The sequence below is a fragment of the Carcharhinus amblyrhynchos genome, chromosome 7 (assembly GCF_965287045.1).
Source record: "Carcharhinus amblyrhynchos chromosome 7, sCarAmb.v2.hapA, whole genome shotgun sequence".
NCBI lineage: Eukaryota > Metazoa > Chordata > Chondrichthyes > Carcharhiniformes > Carcharhinidae > Carcharhinus > Carcharhinus amblyrhynchos.
In genome coordinates this window covers 121,321,327-121,336,748 of record NC_137330.1, presented here as the reverse complement: position 1 = coordinate 121,336,748, position 15,422 = coordinate 121,321,327, and the positions used below count along the sequence as shown (strand labels likewise).

The 15,422-nt window shown below is 42.8% G+C and overlaps 1 protein-coding gene across 2 annotated transcripts in view; it reads left to right on the top strand.

Moving 5' to 3' along the window:
• Positions 1 to 1,962: 1,962 nt before the first annotated feature.
• The window catches only part of mia3 (MIA SH3 domain ER export factor 3), a 97,614-nt gene continuing 84,154 nt past the window's right edge, over positions 1,963 to 15,422 (top strand). For both annotated transcript variants that reach the window (XM_080193058.1, XM_080193057.1), the window contains exons 1-4: positions 1,963 to 2,083; positions 5,515 to 5,648; positions 8,396 to 8,482; positions 11,706 to 14,766. In XM_080193058.1, the coding sequence (XP_080049184.1) occupies positions 1,963 to 2,083; positions 5,515 to 5,648; positions 8,396 to 8,482; positions 11,706 to 14,766 (3,403 nt within the window). The remainder of the gene's footprint in view (positions 2,084 to 5,514; positions 5,649 to 8,395; positions 8,483 to 11,705; positions 14,767 to 15,422) is intronic.

Here is a 15,422-nt window from a genome sequence, read left to right as displayed (position 1 = left end):
AACTGGACGCAGTACTCTAAATGCGGCCTAACCAACGTTCTGTACAACTGCAACATTAGACTCCAGCTCTTATATTCTATACCCCTTCCTATAAAGCCCATAGGCTTTCTTCACCACACTCTCCACTTGCACTGCCACCTTCAAAGACTTGTGCACTTGCACCCCCAGTCTCGCTGCGATTCTATACTCCTTATGGGCTTACCCTTTATCATATAACTCCCCCCTACATTATTCCGGCCAAAATGCATCACCTCACATTTATCCGGATTAAACTCCATCCCCCTGAAGTCCCTTTTACCCCCTCACTGCCATCATCCTGAAATCCCTTTAACCCCCGCACTGCCATCCCCCTGAAGTCCCTTTAACCCCTGCACTGCCATCCTCCTGAAGTCCCTTTAACCCCCACACTGCCATCCTCCTGTAGTCCCTTTAACCCCCTCACTGCCATCCTCCTGAAGTCCCTTTAACCCCCTCACTGCCATCCTCCTGAAGTCCCTTTAACCCCCACACTGCCATCCCCCTGAAGTCCCTTTAACCCCCACACTGCCATCCTCCTGAAGTCCCTTTAACCCCCACACTGCCATCCTCCTGAAGTCCCTTTAACCCCCACACTGCCATCCTCCTGATGTCCCTTTAACCCCCACACTGCCATCCCCCTGAAGTCCCTTTAACCCCCTCACTGCCATCCTCCTGAAGTCCCTATAACCTCCACACTGCCATCCTCCTGAAGTCCCTTTAACCCCCTCACTACCATCCTCCTGAAGTCCCTATAACCTCCACACTGCCATCCCCCTGAAGTCCCTTTAACCTCCACACTGCCATCCCCTGAAGTCCCTTTAACCCCCACACTGCCATCCCCTGAAGTCTCTTTAACCCCCACACTGCCATCCTCCTGAAGTCCCTTTAACCCCCACACTGCCATCCCCTGAAGTCCCTTTAACCCCCACACTGCCATCCCCTGAAGTCCCTTTAACCCCCACACTGCCATCCTCCTGAAGTCCCTTTAACCCCCACACTGCCATCCTCCTGATGTCCCTTTAACCCCCACACTGCCATCCCCCTGAAGTCCCTTTAACCCCCTCACTACCATCCTCCTGAAGTCCCTATAACCTCCACACTGCCATCCTCCTGAAGTCCCTTTAACCCCCTCACTACCATCCTCCTGAAGTCCCTATAACCTCCACACTGCCATCCCCCTGAAGTCCCTTTAACCTCCACACTGCCATCCCCTGAAGTCCCTTTAACCCCCACACTGCCATCCCCTGAAGTCCCTTTAACCCCCACACTGCCATCCTCCTGAAGTCCCTTTAACCCCCACACTGCCATCCCCTGAAGTCCCTTTAACCTCCACACTGCCATCCCCTGAAGTCCCTTTAACCCCCACACTGCCATCCTCCTGAAGTCCCTTTAACCCCCTCACTGCCATCCTCCTGAAATCCCTTTAACCCCCACACTGCCATCCTCCTGAAATCCCTTTAACCCCCACACTGCCATCCCCTGAAGTCCCTTTAACCCCCACACTGCCATCCCCTGAAGTCCCTTTAACCCCCACACTGCCATCCTCCTGAAGTCCCTTTAACCCCCACACTGCCATCCTCTTGAAGTCCCTTTAACCCCTGTGCTGCCATCCTCTTCACACCCACCAACTCCATCCTTTGTCCCCTCAAACCTACCACCTGATTCTCAAGCCCTGCCAACTTTCCTCTTAGCCATCCGACTAAACCCATCTCAGTACCACCATTAACCAGTCCTCTGCCTCAACACCCCATTCCCTCCCAACCCATCACCTACCTGGTTGCCCCGGTAACGCTGCCACCACCCACCCCCCCGGCTGCCCCAGTAACGTTGCCGTCCCCTCCCCGGTTGCCCTGGCAGCGCTGCCTCTCGCGCCCCCTGCCCGGCTGAGCTGCTGACGTGTCGCCCGAACCAGTGCGCCTGCGCCGCTGTCCTCCGTCTCTCAACATGGCTGCATTGCTGAAGCAAATATGTGTGTTAGTGTCACTGATAACAGCAACCAGCTGTAAAATAGACCAGCAAAAACTCTTCTCCAACTTCAAACGATGTCTGGATGAAGAATGTAGCAGTAAGTATAGCCACTCATTGCGATCTTTAAACATGATTTTTTGTGAAGTGCAAATAAAGAAGTCTGACTGATGGTGGGAGGCAGAGGGATAAGATTCAATTCTGTGCAATTGGTGACTAGTTGGCAGCTCAGTAAATAATCCGTTCTTTACTTTGAATTTTATTGTAACAATTTATTTTTTCTAATGTGTGGGAAGCTTTGAGCAACATCAAGGAGCCAAATTTGGAAACGTTTATTTATCATTAATTGGAATATGAGGGGTGTGGTAATCTGTTCCACGCACAGTAAACTTTTATTCCCTCTTTGTCAGTTGTTTCTGAATTCAGACCTCTCCCACTTCTGGTTGTAATTTTCTTGCAAAGATGCACTGGAGTCAGATTATTCTCAATGGGATGTGCACAATTTGAAGTGCAGCTTGTTTTGTAAAACTGTTGACTTTGGGAGAGGGGCAAAATAAGCAAATGTCCACCCCCTCCATCCTTTAGCAGGGGGAGAGGGACTTTTCCTGGAGAGTGAACTATCTGCCACTTGTCTTCTTTTCTACCTGTTTTAGTTAAATTCCCACACAGAATTTCTCCACAATAGGAATCTGTTGTGGGGAAAATTAAGTTTTCTTGTTCCCCTTGATGAACTAAATTGATGTAATTACGTTTTGTTGCAGAGTAATTGTGTTTATATACAAAATAACAAAATATTGTGTCCTCTGATTGTGGTACAATCTGGAAGATTGCTGTTTGGAGGATGTTATTTCTATTGCTCTTAATGTTTAGTTCAACAGTTGATATTTATTTTAGCAGCTTTAAGATTATGGTGGTGATCTTGGCTTCCTACCATGTATGCGTTTGTTAGTTCTAAATTTGATGCTAATCTTGGCCCCAGCTCAAATTATTGCTGATCTTTCTGGCAATTTCTTCTGCTTTGTAAGATTGCCCATGAGCTCAAACTCTTTCTACTTATACTAATTCTACATTTTACTACATGAATTTTTCATAGATTGTGGCCGAGGACACTTATGGAATATTCACATTTTTGGGCACATCATGTTCAAAATAATGTTGGGATTCAAGAAAATTAAATTAATTTTGTGACTTGGCAAAACTCATTCAGTAGAGACACGTGGTGGGGTTTACAGGGTAAAAATCAGCATCTTCAGCAGAAACCAAAAGTAAACCTTCGAGTCGTCCCTTCTCCCTTCCAGAAAGTACGATGAAAAGACTCCAACAGAATCATAAGATTTTTTTCAAAGCTGGATAAATATTTGGCATGGGACAGTAATACAGAGTTCAGGTTTGAAATAAAATCAAGTAACCCAGGATATGTTATATACTATGGTAGTGTTATGAAGAACCTTCTATTAGACGATTAAATGCATGTAGTATGTAACAAAGCGTTGGGAATTACAAGCCTTTACATGTTTGCTGTTTTCTTCTTGCGCTACCACCCACCCACCTGTGCTTTGTGGATGTGCATTTCACCTACCACAGCCTCAACCATAGGTAAACGTGAAAGCCAATTGCGTATGATTCTGTCTTCGCAGAGCATCCAAAAGGGTGTTAGGAATCTGGAATGCCTGGGAAGATAATGGAGGCCAAAAACCTTACAACCTTTAAAATGTATTTGGACGAGCACTTGAAACATCATAACATTCAAGGATATGGAATTAGCATGACTTTAGTGGTAGTTTTTGTCAGTGCAGACTCCATGGGGTGAAGGGCCTTTTCTGCGCTATATAACTCTATAAAAAGGTGCACTTCTAGAACTGGTCATCGGGTCACAATGTTGTTGTGGAATTCTTGATCAATGACTTTTGCTTCCAAAGCCTAGGTACATTGAAGTTATTTGCAGTAGCCTACTGCCATCCTTGTTGAGATCAGCTAGCTCAGCACAGAACGAGGATTACTTGGAAATGATAATGACTATTCAGCATAACCAGACTGTGTTGATGTTTATTCTTCACATGAATTGTAATCCAAATCTCATGCACCATCCAGTTCCCAATGTCCCCTTGCTCTCGACCTCTCAGTCGCTGCTAACAGGTTGTTTGTATCTACTCTGCCCCATCTCTTCATCATTTAAAGACCTCTCTGAAATTGCACCCAATATCTCCCCTATTGTGTGCAATTCAAAACTGCAAACACAACTCTGATTCTGGTCTTACTAAAAGGGGAATTTCACAGTAACTTCATTGCAGTGTTAATGTAAGCCTTACTTGTGATTAATGAATAAACGCTAACTTTAAAGTGCAATAGAATTTATGTCAAGATGCAGCAGAACATCCTAGAGTCCAGACCAGAGTTGGAAATATTGCGTTCGTGATTACTGTCTTTTGCTTGAAAATTCGATGACTATCATCAGTGTTTTTAAAATGGGTACGCTTAAAAAATATTTAATTGGACATAAAATATTTTGGGATATCGTCAGGTTGTGAAAGGTGCTGTAGAAAAGCAAGTCTTTATTTTCTTTTATAAAGACTGAAAAATACCACAGCACATTGAATTCCATTTGTCATTTTTCTTTTGGCCTAGATCATGTTCGAAGATTTCCTTATTAGAATGGACTAGTTTCACATTGTAGGTTGCATTTATCCGTAACTGGGGGCACTTTCCTCTTTGTCTGCACCCTAAATTACCCTTTCTGCTCACCCTAATTCCTAATTTGTTCCTTTTTGATTTGTTCCATCTCTGATGACATAGCAGCACTGGTATGGATAATGAACTGATGATAGTATTGTATTTAAAAATGAAGAAGTAATTTAGAAATGTTGATGCAGCAATGAAATATAAATAAAACAATTGAATGGAAGGAGACTGTCCGTTAGGGGATGGCAGGCCCCGGTGAGTGGAAGGGGGGAGATGCACCTCGGTGAGTGGAAGGGGTGCAGAGGGCATGCCTTGGTAAGTGGAAGCGGGGAGATATGCCTCGGTGAGCGGAGGGAGGGTGGGGGGGCACGCCTCGGTGAGCGCAGGGAGGGTGGGGGGGCACGCCTCGGTGAGCGCAGGGAGGGTGGGGGGGCACGCCTCGGTGAGCGCAGGGAGGGTGGGGGGGCACGCCTCGGTGAGCGCAGGGAGGGTGGGGGGGCACGCCTCGGTGAGTGGAATGGGAGAGACATGCCTCGGTGAGTGGAGGGAGGGAGGACGGGGGGGCACGCCTCGGTGAGTGGAGGGAGGGTGGGGGGCACGCCTCGGTGAGTGGAGGGTGGGGGGCACGCCTCGGTGAGTTGGGGGGGTGCACCTTGCTGAGTGGAGGGGAGGAGATGGCTGCACTTTGGTGAGTAGATGGGGAGATAACTGCATCTGGGTGAGTGGATGGGGAATGGCGTGGGCCTTGGTGATTGTGTGTGTGGGGGGGAAATGTGTGAGGGTAAGGGACTGGGTGTGCCTGTGTATGGGATGATAGTGCTAACTGTTTCTTTGATGTCTTGTATCTTTCAGTGCTGATGTGTCGAGGTAAAGCTGTGCAGGATTTCACAGGTCCTGACTGCCGCTTTCTAAAATTTAAAAAGGGTGAAACAATTTATGTTTATTATAAATTAACAGGAGAAAGGAACGATCTTTGGGCTGGAAGTGTGAGTAGCATTTTATTTGTATGTATATTATTCCAGTATCCCTTTTAAATGGGCTTGGATTTTTCAGAAGTCAAATCAAATTGTTATTGAATAATTGGTGCTCACTGTGAATAAGGAATTTGAAAGTTCAGGCTCTAGTCGAACACAACACCGAGGAGATATGAGTGAGAATGTTTTGTGTTATTAGATGTGTTAGCCTTTCATATAAATTGAAGCATTGTCTGCATGTTGAGCAGGTGTTAATATAGGAATTGCTAAATTCACTTGCTTCACTTTCGAACATCCTGGAAGTTGCAGGATGTTATGATAATGGCATTGTTGTCTAATCAGGACATTGATAATCACAATGCTGTTTGGAAAGAAGCATGGAGTGTTCTGATGAATGACTCGTTCAACACCAATCTCAGCCTGTGGTGTAAATACTTCCACGTGGACATAGTGTTATATCCTTGTTGAGAGGCAGCAGACAGGAACTATAATTTCTGTACTTGTTCAATCAGCTTCTTGCTGCACTCTGAAATACCTGCTATTGGGAGAGAGAAGGAAAAGAAAAAAATGAGCACAATCAATCCTGAAAGAAAAGCAAGAAATGTTGAGTTGTGAAATTCTTATGTCCCACTGACACATTCATGAGGAATGACGTGTTTCTGCATACACTGTTTACAATACAGTGCATACACTGTTTGCACTATTTTTGTCACAGTGTTACTTTGTGGGCCCTCCCGTTGTCCCCACCTCCGCCAGGTGGGTCCTTGCCTCTGCTGGATAGATCCTCGCTAGGTGGGCCCTTGCTGCCACAGGTGGGCCCTCACCACTGTCCCCACTGCCAAGCGGGCCCTCAGCGCTGCTGCATCGCTGTCGGGTGGGACCTCACTACTGTTCTTGCAGCTGCCACATTTGATTCCAATAATTTTCAGTTGTACACTGAAAAGACTGCAGGATCAGTGACTGTGACGTTCCTGGATTATGTAGTCCTGTTTCCATTTCTAACCTTCGGAGGTGCTTCTCTTCTCTGCTTCTTGTCAGAAGACATTCCTTTGCAATCAGCCATTGATCAAAGCTAAATTTCACCTTTATCTCACACTCCCACATACTGCCAGCAGTGTGTCACTGGGAAGTGATTAGGAGTGATTACTCTTGAGTTACCTTTTTAAAGGTAGACTTTTATTCCCCCTTCCTAATCTAGGGGACCAGAGGACTGTTGTGGCATTTCAAGAGCTGAAATTATGTAACTTGACCAGAGTGGCTCAGCTACACCCTGCCTTATCACTTAGTAATTGGGATGAATAAATAACTTTGCTGCACTGGTTCTCACTTCTGATTCTGAAGAGAAACTTCTCATTCTGAATCTACATCCAATGAAGGGTTCTGGATAGCACCACCCATGTGACTGGGTTTTTATTTAGGATGAATTACAAACAGCTGAATGTATAATCTAATCTGGGACAGTAAATGTTCACAGGCGCATTGAACAGTCAATAAATTGAGAGTACCTCAGGTGGAATGTTGGCACAGTTTAAGATAGGTTTATTGCCCATGCTATCTCTACATATTAACCAGCAGAGTGATAAGGGAATGTGCTTATCTTTGAGTGGCAGATGTGTTTACTTTGTGAAGTTTTGAGGACACTATACTGTGTTGTACCATCACACAGCAAGACGATGTTTAGATTTATGTCTCAGAGTCATTTAATTCTTTAACATTTTGACTTTGCAGTTTTAAAATTATTTGAAGTGATAACCCATTGTGACAGTGCTTATATTCAGCGTAAGTAGGACTGGACACAGGCTGATTTATGAGCCATAACATCAAAGCGCATTACCATTAAACCTGGGTATAAAAATGGGGTCTTGCCAGAACTACTCCAGCACTGCTATGTTCCAGTGTCACTGAATCAGCTGATACAATATGCGTTATCTCTCTAGTCTACTTGGGGAATCCCGTCTTGTATTTTCTTTACATGGCAAAGCCTAGGGAGACCCAGTTTAACCCAATTGTTACCTCGCAATCATTTATACAGCCAAATTATGAAAGGTGTCACTTCTCCATCTGCATGGCCAAACCAGCTCAGCCTATCAAGATCTCTGACTTCCCACACTCTGGTTTCCTATCAGCTCATCAGCATTTCCTATGCAAGCATTGACTAAAGTGAGGAAAACAGAGTGAACTTGGTACTTGGCTATTTTAACTCTAATCAACCCATATTTCGACCTTTGCGATTTCAGCTAAAAAGTTTATAATTTACTCCTAATTTGTTCTCCTGTTTGTCTTCATGCTCTGCTAGATTTCCCCTCAAATTTATCGTTTTACAATTTGGTCAATGAAGGCCCAAATCACAATGTCCAATCATATCACCTCTCAGCTACTTGAAACACAGCTTGTCGGAAGCAGAAATAAAAAAATTTCAGTTTAAAATTCAGTAGAACGATCAATCAAATCATTTAGCTTTTGTTAATTAGCGAGAAAATCCAGAGTAAGGATTCTGTCTGATTCTTAGAAGCGAGCTTCTGTTGATCAAAGTTTACAAAAAAAACTTGACACTGTTGTGTGGCAGTGGAGAGCTTTTTTTTCGGATTTGTTTCTGCATCTGTTTCTTTAATTCCTGTATTGTAAGGAAGACCTGCTGTTGGATCCCAGTTTTGTCCTCCTGTCCGAAAGATGCTGCCCCTCTTTATGTTAATCAGATAACCTATTTTCCTCCTTCATATGTGCAACATTTCTTGACCTTTAAATTCTTTCTCTCACAGGTAGGGAGTCAGTTTGGATATTTCCCTAAAGACCTTATTGAAATAAATCTAATATACTCAACTGACGAGGTGGAATTGCCTGCGGAGGTAGGTTTTTTTATTTGGTTTATTATTGTCACATGTATTCATATACAGTGAAAAGTATTGCTTTGTGTGCTGTACATACAAAGCATACCATTTGTAGAGAAGGAAAGGAGAGGATGAAGAATGAAGTGTTACAGTCATAGCTAGGTGCAGAGAAAGATCAACTTAATATGAGGTAGATCCATTCAATAGTCTGACGGTAGCAGAGAAGAAGCTGTCCTTGAGTTGGTTGGTACGTGACTTCAGACCTCGGAAGGAAGAAGGTGGAAGAAAGTATTTCTGGGATGCGTGGGTTCTTAATTATACTAGCTACTTTTCCAAGGCAGCGGGAAGTGTAAACAGAGTCAATGGATGTGAGACTGGATTGTGTGATAGACTGGGCTTTGTTCATGACCTTTTGTAGTTTTTTTGTGGTCTTGGACAGAGCAGGGGCCATACCAACCAGATATAATGCTTTCCATGGTGTATCTGTAAAAATTGGTGAGAGTGGTAGCTGACATACCAAATTTCCTTAGTCTCCTGAGAAAGTAGAAGCATTGGTGGGCTTTCTTAACTATAGTATTGGAATGGAGCAACAATGGCAGGTTGTTGGTGATCTGGACACCTAGAAACTTGAAGCTCTTGACCATTTCCACTTCAATCCCATTGACGTAGACGGGGGCATGTCCTCCACTTTCTGAAGTTGAAGACTATCAACTTGTTTTACTGACATTGAGGGATTATTTTGCATTTATGTGGCATTTGTATGTGTACATATTATAAAAGGACCAACGTTGTCTAATAGTACAATCAATCCTCTAGACATGGGTTTCAAACTTGGTTCTTTTGAGCTATCCCAGGGTGTCCCCCAAGTGACCAGATCAGTGTTTTTCTGTCTCTGTTGAGTTCTTGGCTCATTTCTTCTGTCACTGAATGAAATTTATTTATTATTATGTAAGGCTTACATTAACACTGCAGTGAAGTTACTGTGAAATTCCCCTAGTTGCCACACTCCAGCGCCTGTCCGGGTCAATGCACCTAACCAGCACGTCTTTCAGACTGTGGGTGGAAACCGGAGCACCCAGAACAAACCCACACAGACATGGGGAGAATGTGCAAACCCCACGCAGACAGTGACCCAAGCTGGGAATCGTACCTGGGGCCCTGGTGCTGTGAAGCAGCAGTGCTAACCACTGTGCTACTGTGCCACCCCTAATACTAATTACTAGACTAATAGATCATAATTTCAGCCATGGTTTCATAGCATTTCTTTGTGGAGATAACTGTGTCATTTAGAAGCGAGGCTTCTGAGAGTTTGTCAGTACTTACAGGGAAATCCTCATGTGCCCCAAGGAATGTGCCAGTACTTGAGGTGTGTTGGCCAAAAGCGTGTTTGGTGAGGATGGTCTGCCAGTGTGTCTATTTTTGTGGGAATTGTTTCTAGCAGTTTTTTAAAAACAATGTTCTTGGGGTGTGAGCATCATTGCCAAGGGCAGCATTAATTTCATGCCTATCTGTAATTGCCCTTCAGAAGGTGTTGATGAAGGGCAATTCTTGAACTGCTGCTGTCCATGTGATGTAGTTATAATCCATAGTGTTTTGGTCTGTAGCAGTTTGATGTAACTGAGTGGTGTGGTGCATCATTTCAGGGTACAGATAAGATTTGTTCACGCTGCTGTGGTTCAAGAGTCACATTTGGGCCAGAATGGGTAAAGACGGCAAATATCTTTCCTGAAGGTCACAAATGAACCAGATTGGTTTTTATGATTATTGAAGAGACTAGCATTTTATTCCAGATTTATTAATTACAGTAATTGAATTTTAAATCCTGCCTGCTGCCACGGTGAGATTTAATTAAGCTCATGGCTCCAGTGCATTTGTGTGGGTCTCAATGACTAGTCCAGCAATGTTACCACTGTGCTACAATTCCAGTATGCTGGTACTTGTGGGGTGGGGCCTCCATGAATGTGCTAGTTTTTGCACTTTCTGTGAATGTTTCTCGGAGTTTGCCAATCTTTACAGAAATTCCCCATATCTTATTCACATATCGTTACTCTAAAAGCAAACAGCACTGGTGTTTTGTACTGCTAAGGCTACCAGATAATTATTTTTGATCAGAATTTGATTCTTTGACTTGTTTTTCCCTCCTTCACCAATTTCATAAGATCATATAAGATTATAAGAGATCGGAACAGGAGTTGGCAAGTAGAGAAGTAATTTTTCCTTATCTCCATCTTAACTGGAAGACCCGTTAATTTTAATCTGTGCCCCCTCATTCTTGAGTTCCCATAAGAGAAAACATCCTCTCAGCAGTGACCTTGTTAAGCCCCCTCAAATCTTATGTGTTTCAATAAGCTAACCTCTCATTCTTCTAAACTCCAAAGAGTATACACCTAACTTGCTCAACCTTTCCTTATAAGACAACCTCCCCCATTGCTTCTGAAGTTGTTGTCCCTTTCTGGGCAACAGTGTCCAATGTTAATGTCCTTTTGATATTTTCTTGTCCATCGCCCATGTAGTCACTCTTCATAACGTGAGCTTAGCCAGTGAGAACCTTTTTTAAAAGCTGCTTCATTGATCAAACTGTTAATTCTTCCTTCTTGTGTCTGATGTTCCAACACTGAGAATTTTTTGTATCTTAAAAGGCACAGCAAAATACAATTGTTGCCCAAATAACAATGTAGTTCAAATAAAAAACTTAGCAGAGTGAGATGAGCAAATCTGCATCTTTAACTGCACCCTGATGCTTCATTTGTATTCTTGATTAGGTTAATGAAAATGTTTTTTTGTTCTTTATGGGTGTCACTGACGAGGCCATCATTTGTTGCCCATCCTTAATTGCCCTTGAACTGAGTGCAGAGGACAGTTGTCTGGAATCACATGTAGACCAGCCTGGGAAAGGATAGCAGATATCCTTAAGGATATTAGTGAACCAAATGCGTTCTTATGTTAAGCAGTGACTGTTGTTAAGGTCACCATGGTACTGAGACTTGCTTTATAATGTAGAATTATTAATTGAATATAAATTTCACCAGTTCCGTGGTGGGATTTGAAGTGTCGGCGGATTATTACCCTGGGTCTCTGGGTTACAAGTCCTGTGATGTTACTACTGTGCTACCATCTCCCCTAAATTTGTAGTGTTATTACGAGGGGGAAATTGAATAGAAGGGAAAAAGTGCAATTTGCTGTGCGAAATTTTGCTTCGGCCTGTGTTCACTTCAAACTCTGCTTTTTTCCTGCTTTCTAGGAAACAGATTTTGTTTGTTTTGATGGAGGACCTGATGAATTTGATTACGTGGACCTTGATCGCTTGGTACAAGCAAACGGAGAAACGGAGTTTGACAAAGGCAAGGCTGAATCACTTATCAGAACAGAAGAAAGTGTAAGGGAGAAGAGAGATGAAGATACTGGGCAGGAAATTCCAGAAACTGAGTTTAAAACAACTCCCAAAGTGCCTGAAAATAAAGCAAGAGATGATAAAGAGGCAACTGAATTTGTAGAAGGGAAAGTCAGTGACTCTCCATCATTGATTGAAGAGAAAAGAGATGAAATTGTAGATAGTATAATAAATGGTGAACAAATTCTTCATGTTGAAGATGGAGAATCTGAAGAAAAACCTGCTAATGTGGGTGAAAATGTTTCCTCTTTGGAAGATCATCCAACAGAAGAGGATGGTAGTAGCCACGTTAAAGTGAGCGCACATTTGGAACCTCAGGGGTTCCAAACCTCACCTCCAAAAGACGCAGAACATGAGGAGCTTAGTGAAGACACCAAAGACACTCGAGTTTCTTGGGGTGAAGCTGAGCTATTGGATAGAGTGAAACAGGAATCTCAAGAAGATAAACGAAAAGACGTATTTGAACTTGCGGGGTCTTCAAAATTAGAAACCACATTTGGGTCAACAATAGATGTGATTGTGGTAGATGACGACATGACAAGTAAAGTGACTGCATTAGATGAAAATCCTGTGTTTGATTCTGAGCTGTCGAAAGAAGAGTCACTTAAATCAGGGAAAGTACCTCTGCTCACATACTCTGACACTAAATTGCAGCAGCTAGAACTTCCAGAAGAAGACAATGTCCAAGATAAGGATGTTGGTCAAGACCAAGCTGTAGAATCCAGTGAGACCAACACTAAAATTACTGCTCAGGCTGTTAATATTCCAGTGACTTCTGTCGACCCAGAAAAGGAGCAGTCATTGGACAAGATAACTGAGGAATTTGTCAATATTGGAGATGAGGAGAAACTCCAAGCAGGAACTTTAGAAGATGAAAACAGTCAAAAGGGAGGATTGTGGACAACTCTTGGTGACACTTTTTATGCAGTCGTAACCGGAAGTGAAACAACATCAAAGGTTACAGATGCTTACGGCTCTGATTCTGAAGACATTCAAGAAGACGTGAGGGATGCAAGTATTGAAGATTCAGGGGAAAAAGATAGAATATATTTGTTAAATATGTCAGAGAAAGAGGTTGAAGATAAACTTGTGAATACAGTTGGTGAAGCAGTAGAAAATGATGCTATGGATGAGAGATCTGGCATAACGAAAGAAGATTACAAAGTTGAAGATACAATTGTGGGGATCTCCAAAAATGATACAAATTTAGAAATATCCTCTAAAGGAAATGAAGGAATAGAGGCAGATCAAGGCATTCAATCCAAAGCAACACATCAAATTCCTGGTTTAGAAAAAGAGAGTGAATTGAAAACAAATGGCCCAACTTTTAATGAGGAAGTTGACAAAAATGAATTCTTAAAAGTGCCAGAAATAGATGATGAGGGCAGAAAAATTGAACTGCAAGCTCCAAAGCATCCTAGTACTGAAGACAATTCAGGAAGTGGGACAAATCAAAGTTCACAAACAGTTAATCAGTTAGAACAGGAAACTGAAATAGAAAAAATGTTTGACTCTGAGACAAAATGGTCCAGAAATGTATCTGCTGAAATCTTAGATGCTGAGAGTGAGGAGTTAGGATCGCAAAACAAAACTCAAGCAGATATACATGAACAATTTTCTATAGAGGACCACCATACCAAGCAGTCACAAGGTGTAGATGAAGGCAAGGAAGATCTTGCAAGCTTCAGTGCAATTGGTGAAAAAGTAGAGGGCCATAAAATGGTAAATAAAGAGTACAGAGAACTTAAAGCATATGATTTAGCAAAGAATAACCAGAGAGACATAGGTCCATCTTTGGATAGTAATTTGGAACAAACTGGAGATGGTTCAGATCAATTACAGGAAGAAATAAATGATGAGAACGTTCTGGAAGAGATTGACACTGATCAGCCAGAAGAGTTATTAGAGGATGAAAATGCTGCAGAGGCCAAACTGGCACAGAACAGTGACTCTAATGCCACTGGTGATGGTCAAGAAGAAGCTTTAGATGATCAAGATTTAAACGTTGAAGATGAGAACTTAAAAGAGGAAAAAAATATGGTGGAACTAAAAGATTTAAAAGATCGAGGGGAAAACACTAATAGGCAAAAGGAAATGCCTGTAAAAATAGACCATGAAGTTGAAAAACACAACGAACTTATTGAGAATGTTCAAGAACAGTCAAATAAGTCTGTAAGCCAAAGAGAATCAGAACAACCCTACCTCAAGCCTATACGTAGTAATGCTCTGGACATACTTAATGAAGACCAAGCTCAGCATCTAAAATACCTCTCTGAGGTGCCACAGAAGGATATGGGCAAATTCAACGAGGGCAAGGATCACAAAACTGAAGAGAATGGACTGTCAGATACATACTCAAGTATTGAAAATACATCAAACCTGTCTGAAGTTGAAGAAAATTATGCTGAAGAACCTGCCCATCAAAGAAAACATGTTCGATCAGAGGACAAAAGGAAAATGTTTCCAAATCGAAAGTACAGCAAGGAAGAGGAACAACTTACTATTTTGAAAAGCTACTTGGATAAAAAGAGCATTGAACGCTTGCATAGATACCTTGATTCACGGCAAGTTCTAAATCTAGAAGCTGTGCTTCATGATTTGAAAGAGGCATTGAGCTTTGGCAAGTCATCCGGAACCAACGAGGAGGATATTGACCATACTCTGGACTATATATTGGAGGAGTATGAGACGAAGATTTTCAATATGGTTGGGAGTATTCTGGACAAAAGACCTGAGGAAAACCATTGGAAGACTGAGGAAAATTTATCAGAACATGATGAAGAAACAATGCTGTTGAATGATCTCCAGGAACTTGCCTTTCAATTAAGGGAAAACTACTCATTCAGCCAGGAAAATAATGCACTCGCTCCTGGAATGAAAATAATGCTAGAAAGCAAACATTTACCTTGTGGTAAGAGTGTAAAACTAATTTTTGTTGGGGTGTATCTCTACTTCCCTTTTTTCTTTTGTACTCCCCTAAAATTTAAATTTACTAAATCACAGCCTCTTGGGGGAGTCAGTTCCACATTTCCACTGCCCTTTTGTGTGGAAAAATGCTTCCCGATTTCGTACCTGAACGGCCTGGCCCTAATTCACATGGCCCTAATGGGCGACACGGTAGCACAGTGGTTAGCACTGCTGCTTCACAGCTCCTGGGTTCGATTCCCGGCTCGGATCACTGTCTGTGTGGAGTTTGCACATTCTCCTCGTGTCTGCGTGGGTTTCCTCCAGTTGCTCTGGTTTCCTCCCACAGTCCAAAGATGTGCGGGTTATGTTGATTGGCCATACTAAGAAATTGCCCCTTAGTGTCCAGGGATGTGTAGGTTAGAGGGATTCGTGGGTATAATGTGTAGGGATATGGGGGTAGGGCCTGGCTGGGATTGTGTTCAGTGCAGACTCGATGGACCTAAGGGCCTCTTTCTGCACTGTAGGATTCTATGATTCTAATTCTGTCCTTGTAATTTAATGATATCATTCTCAAAAATCTGTGCGGTCACACCTCCCCATCACCTCCCATCCACTCAACACCAGTATGCCCTCCCTGAGATGTGCTATCCAAGCCTTGAA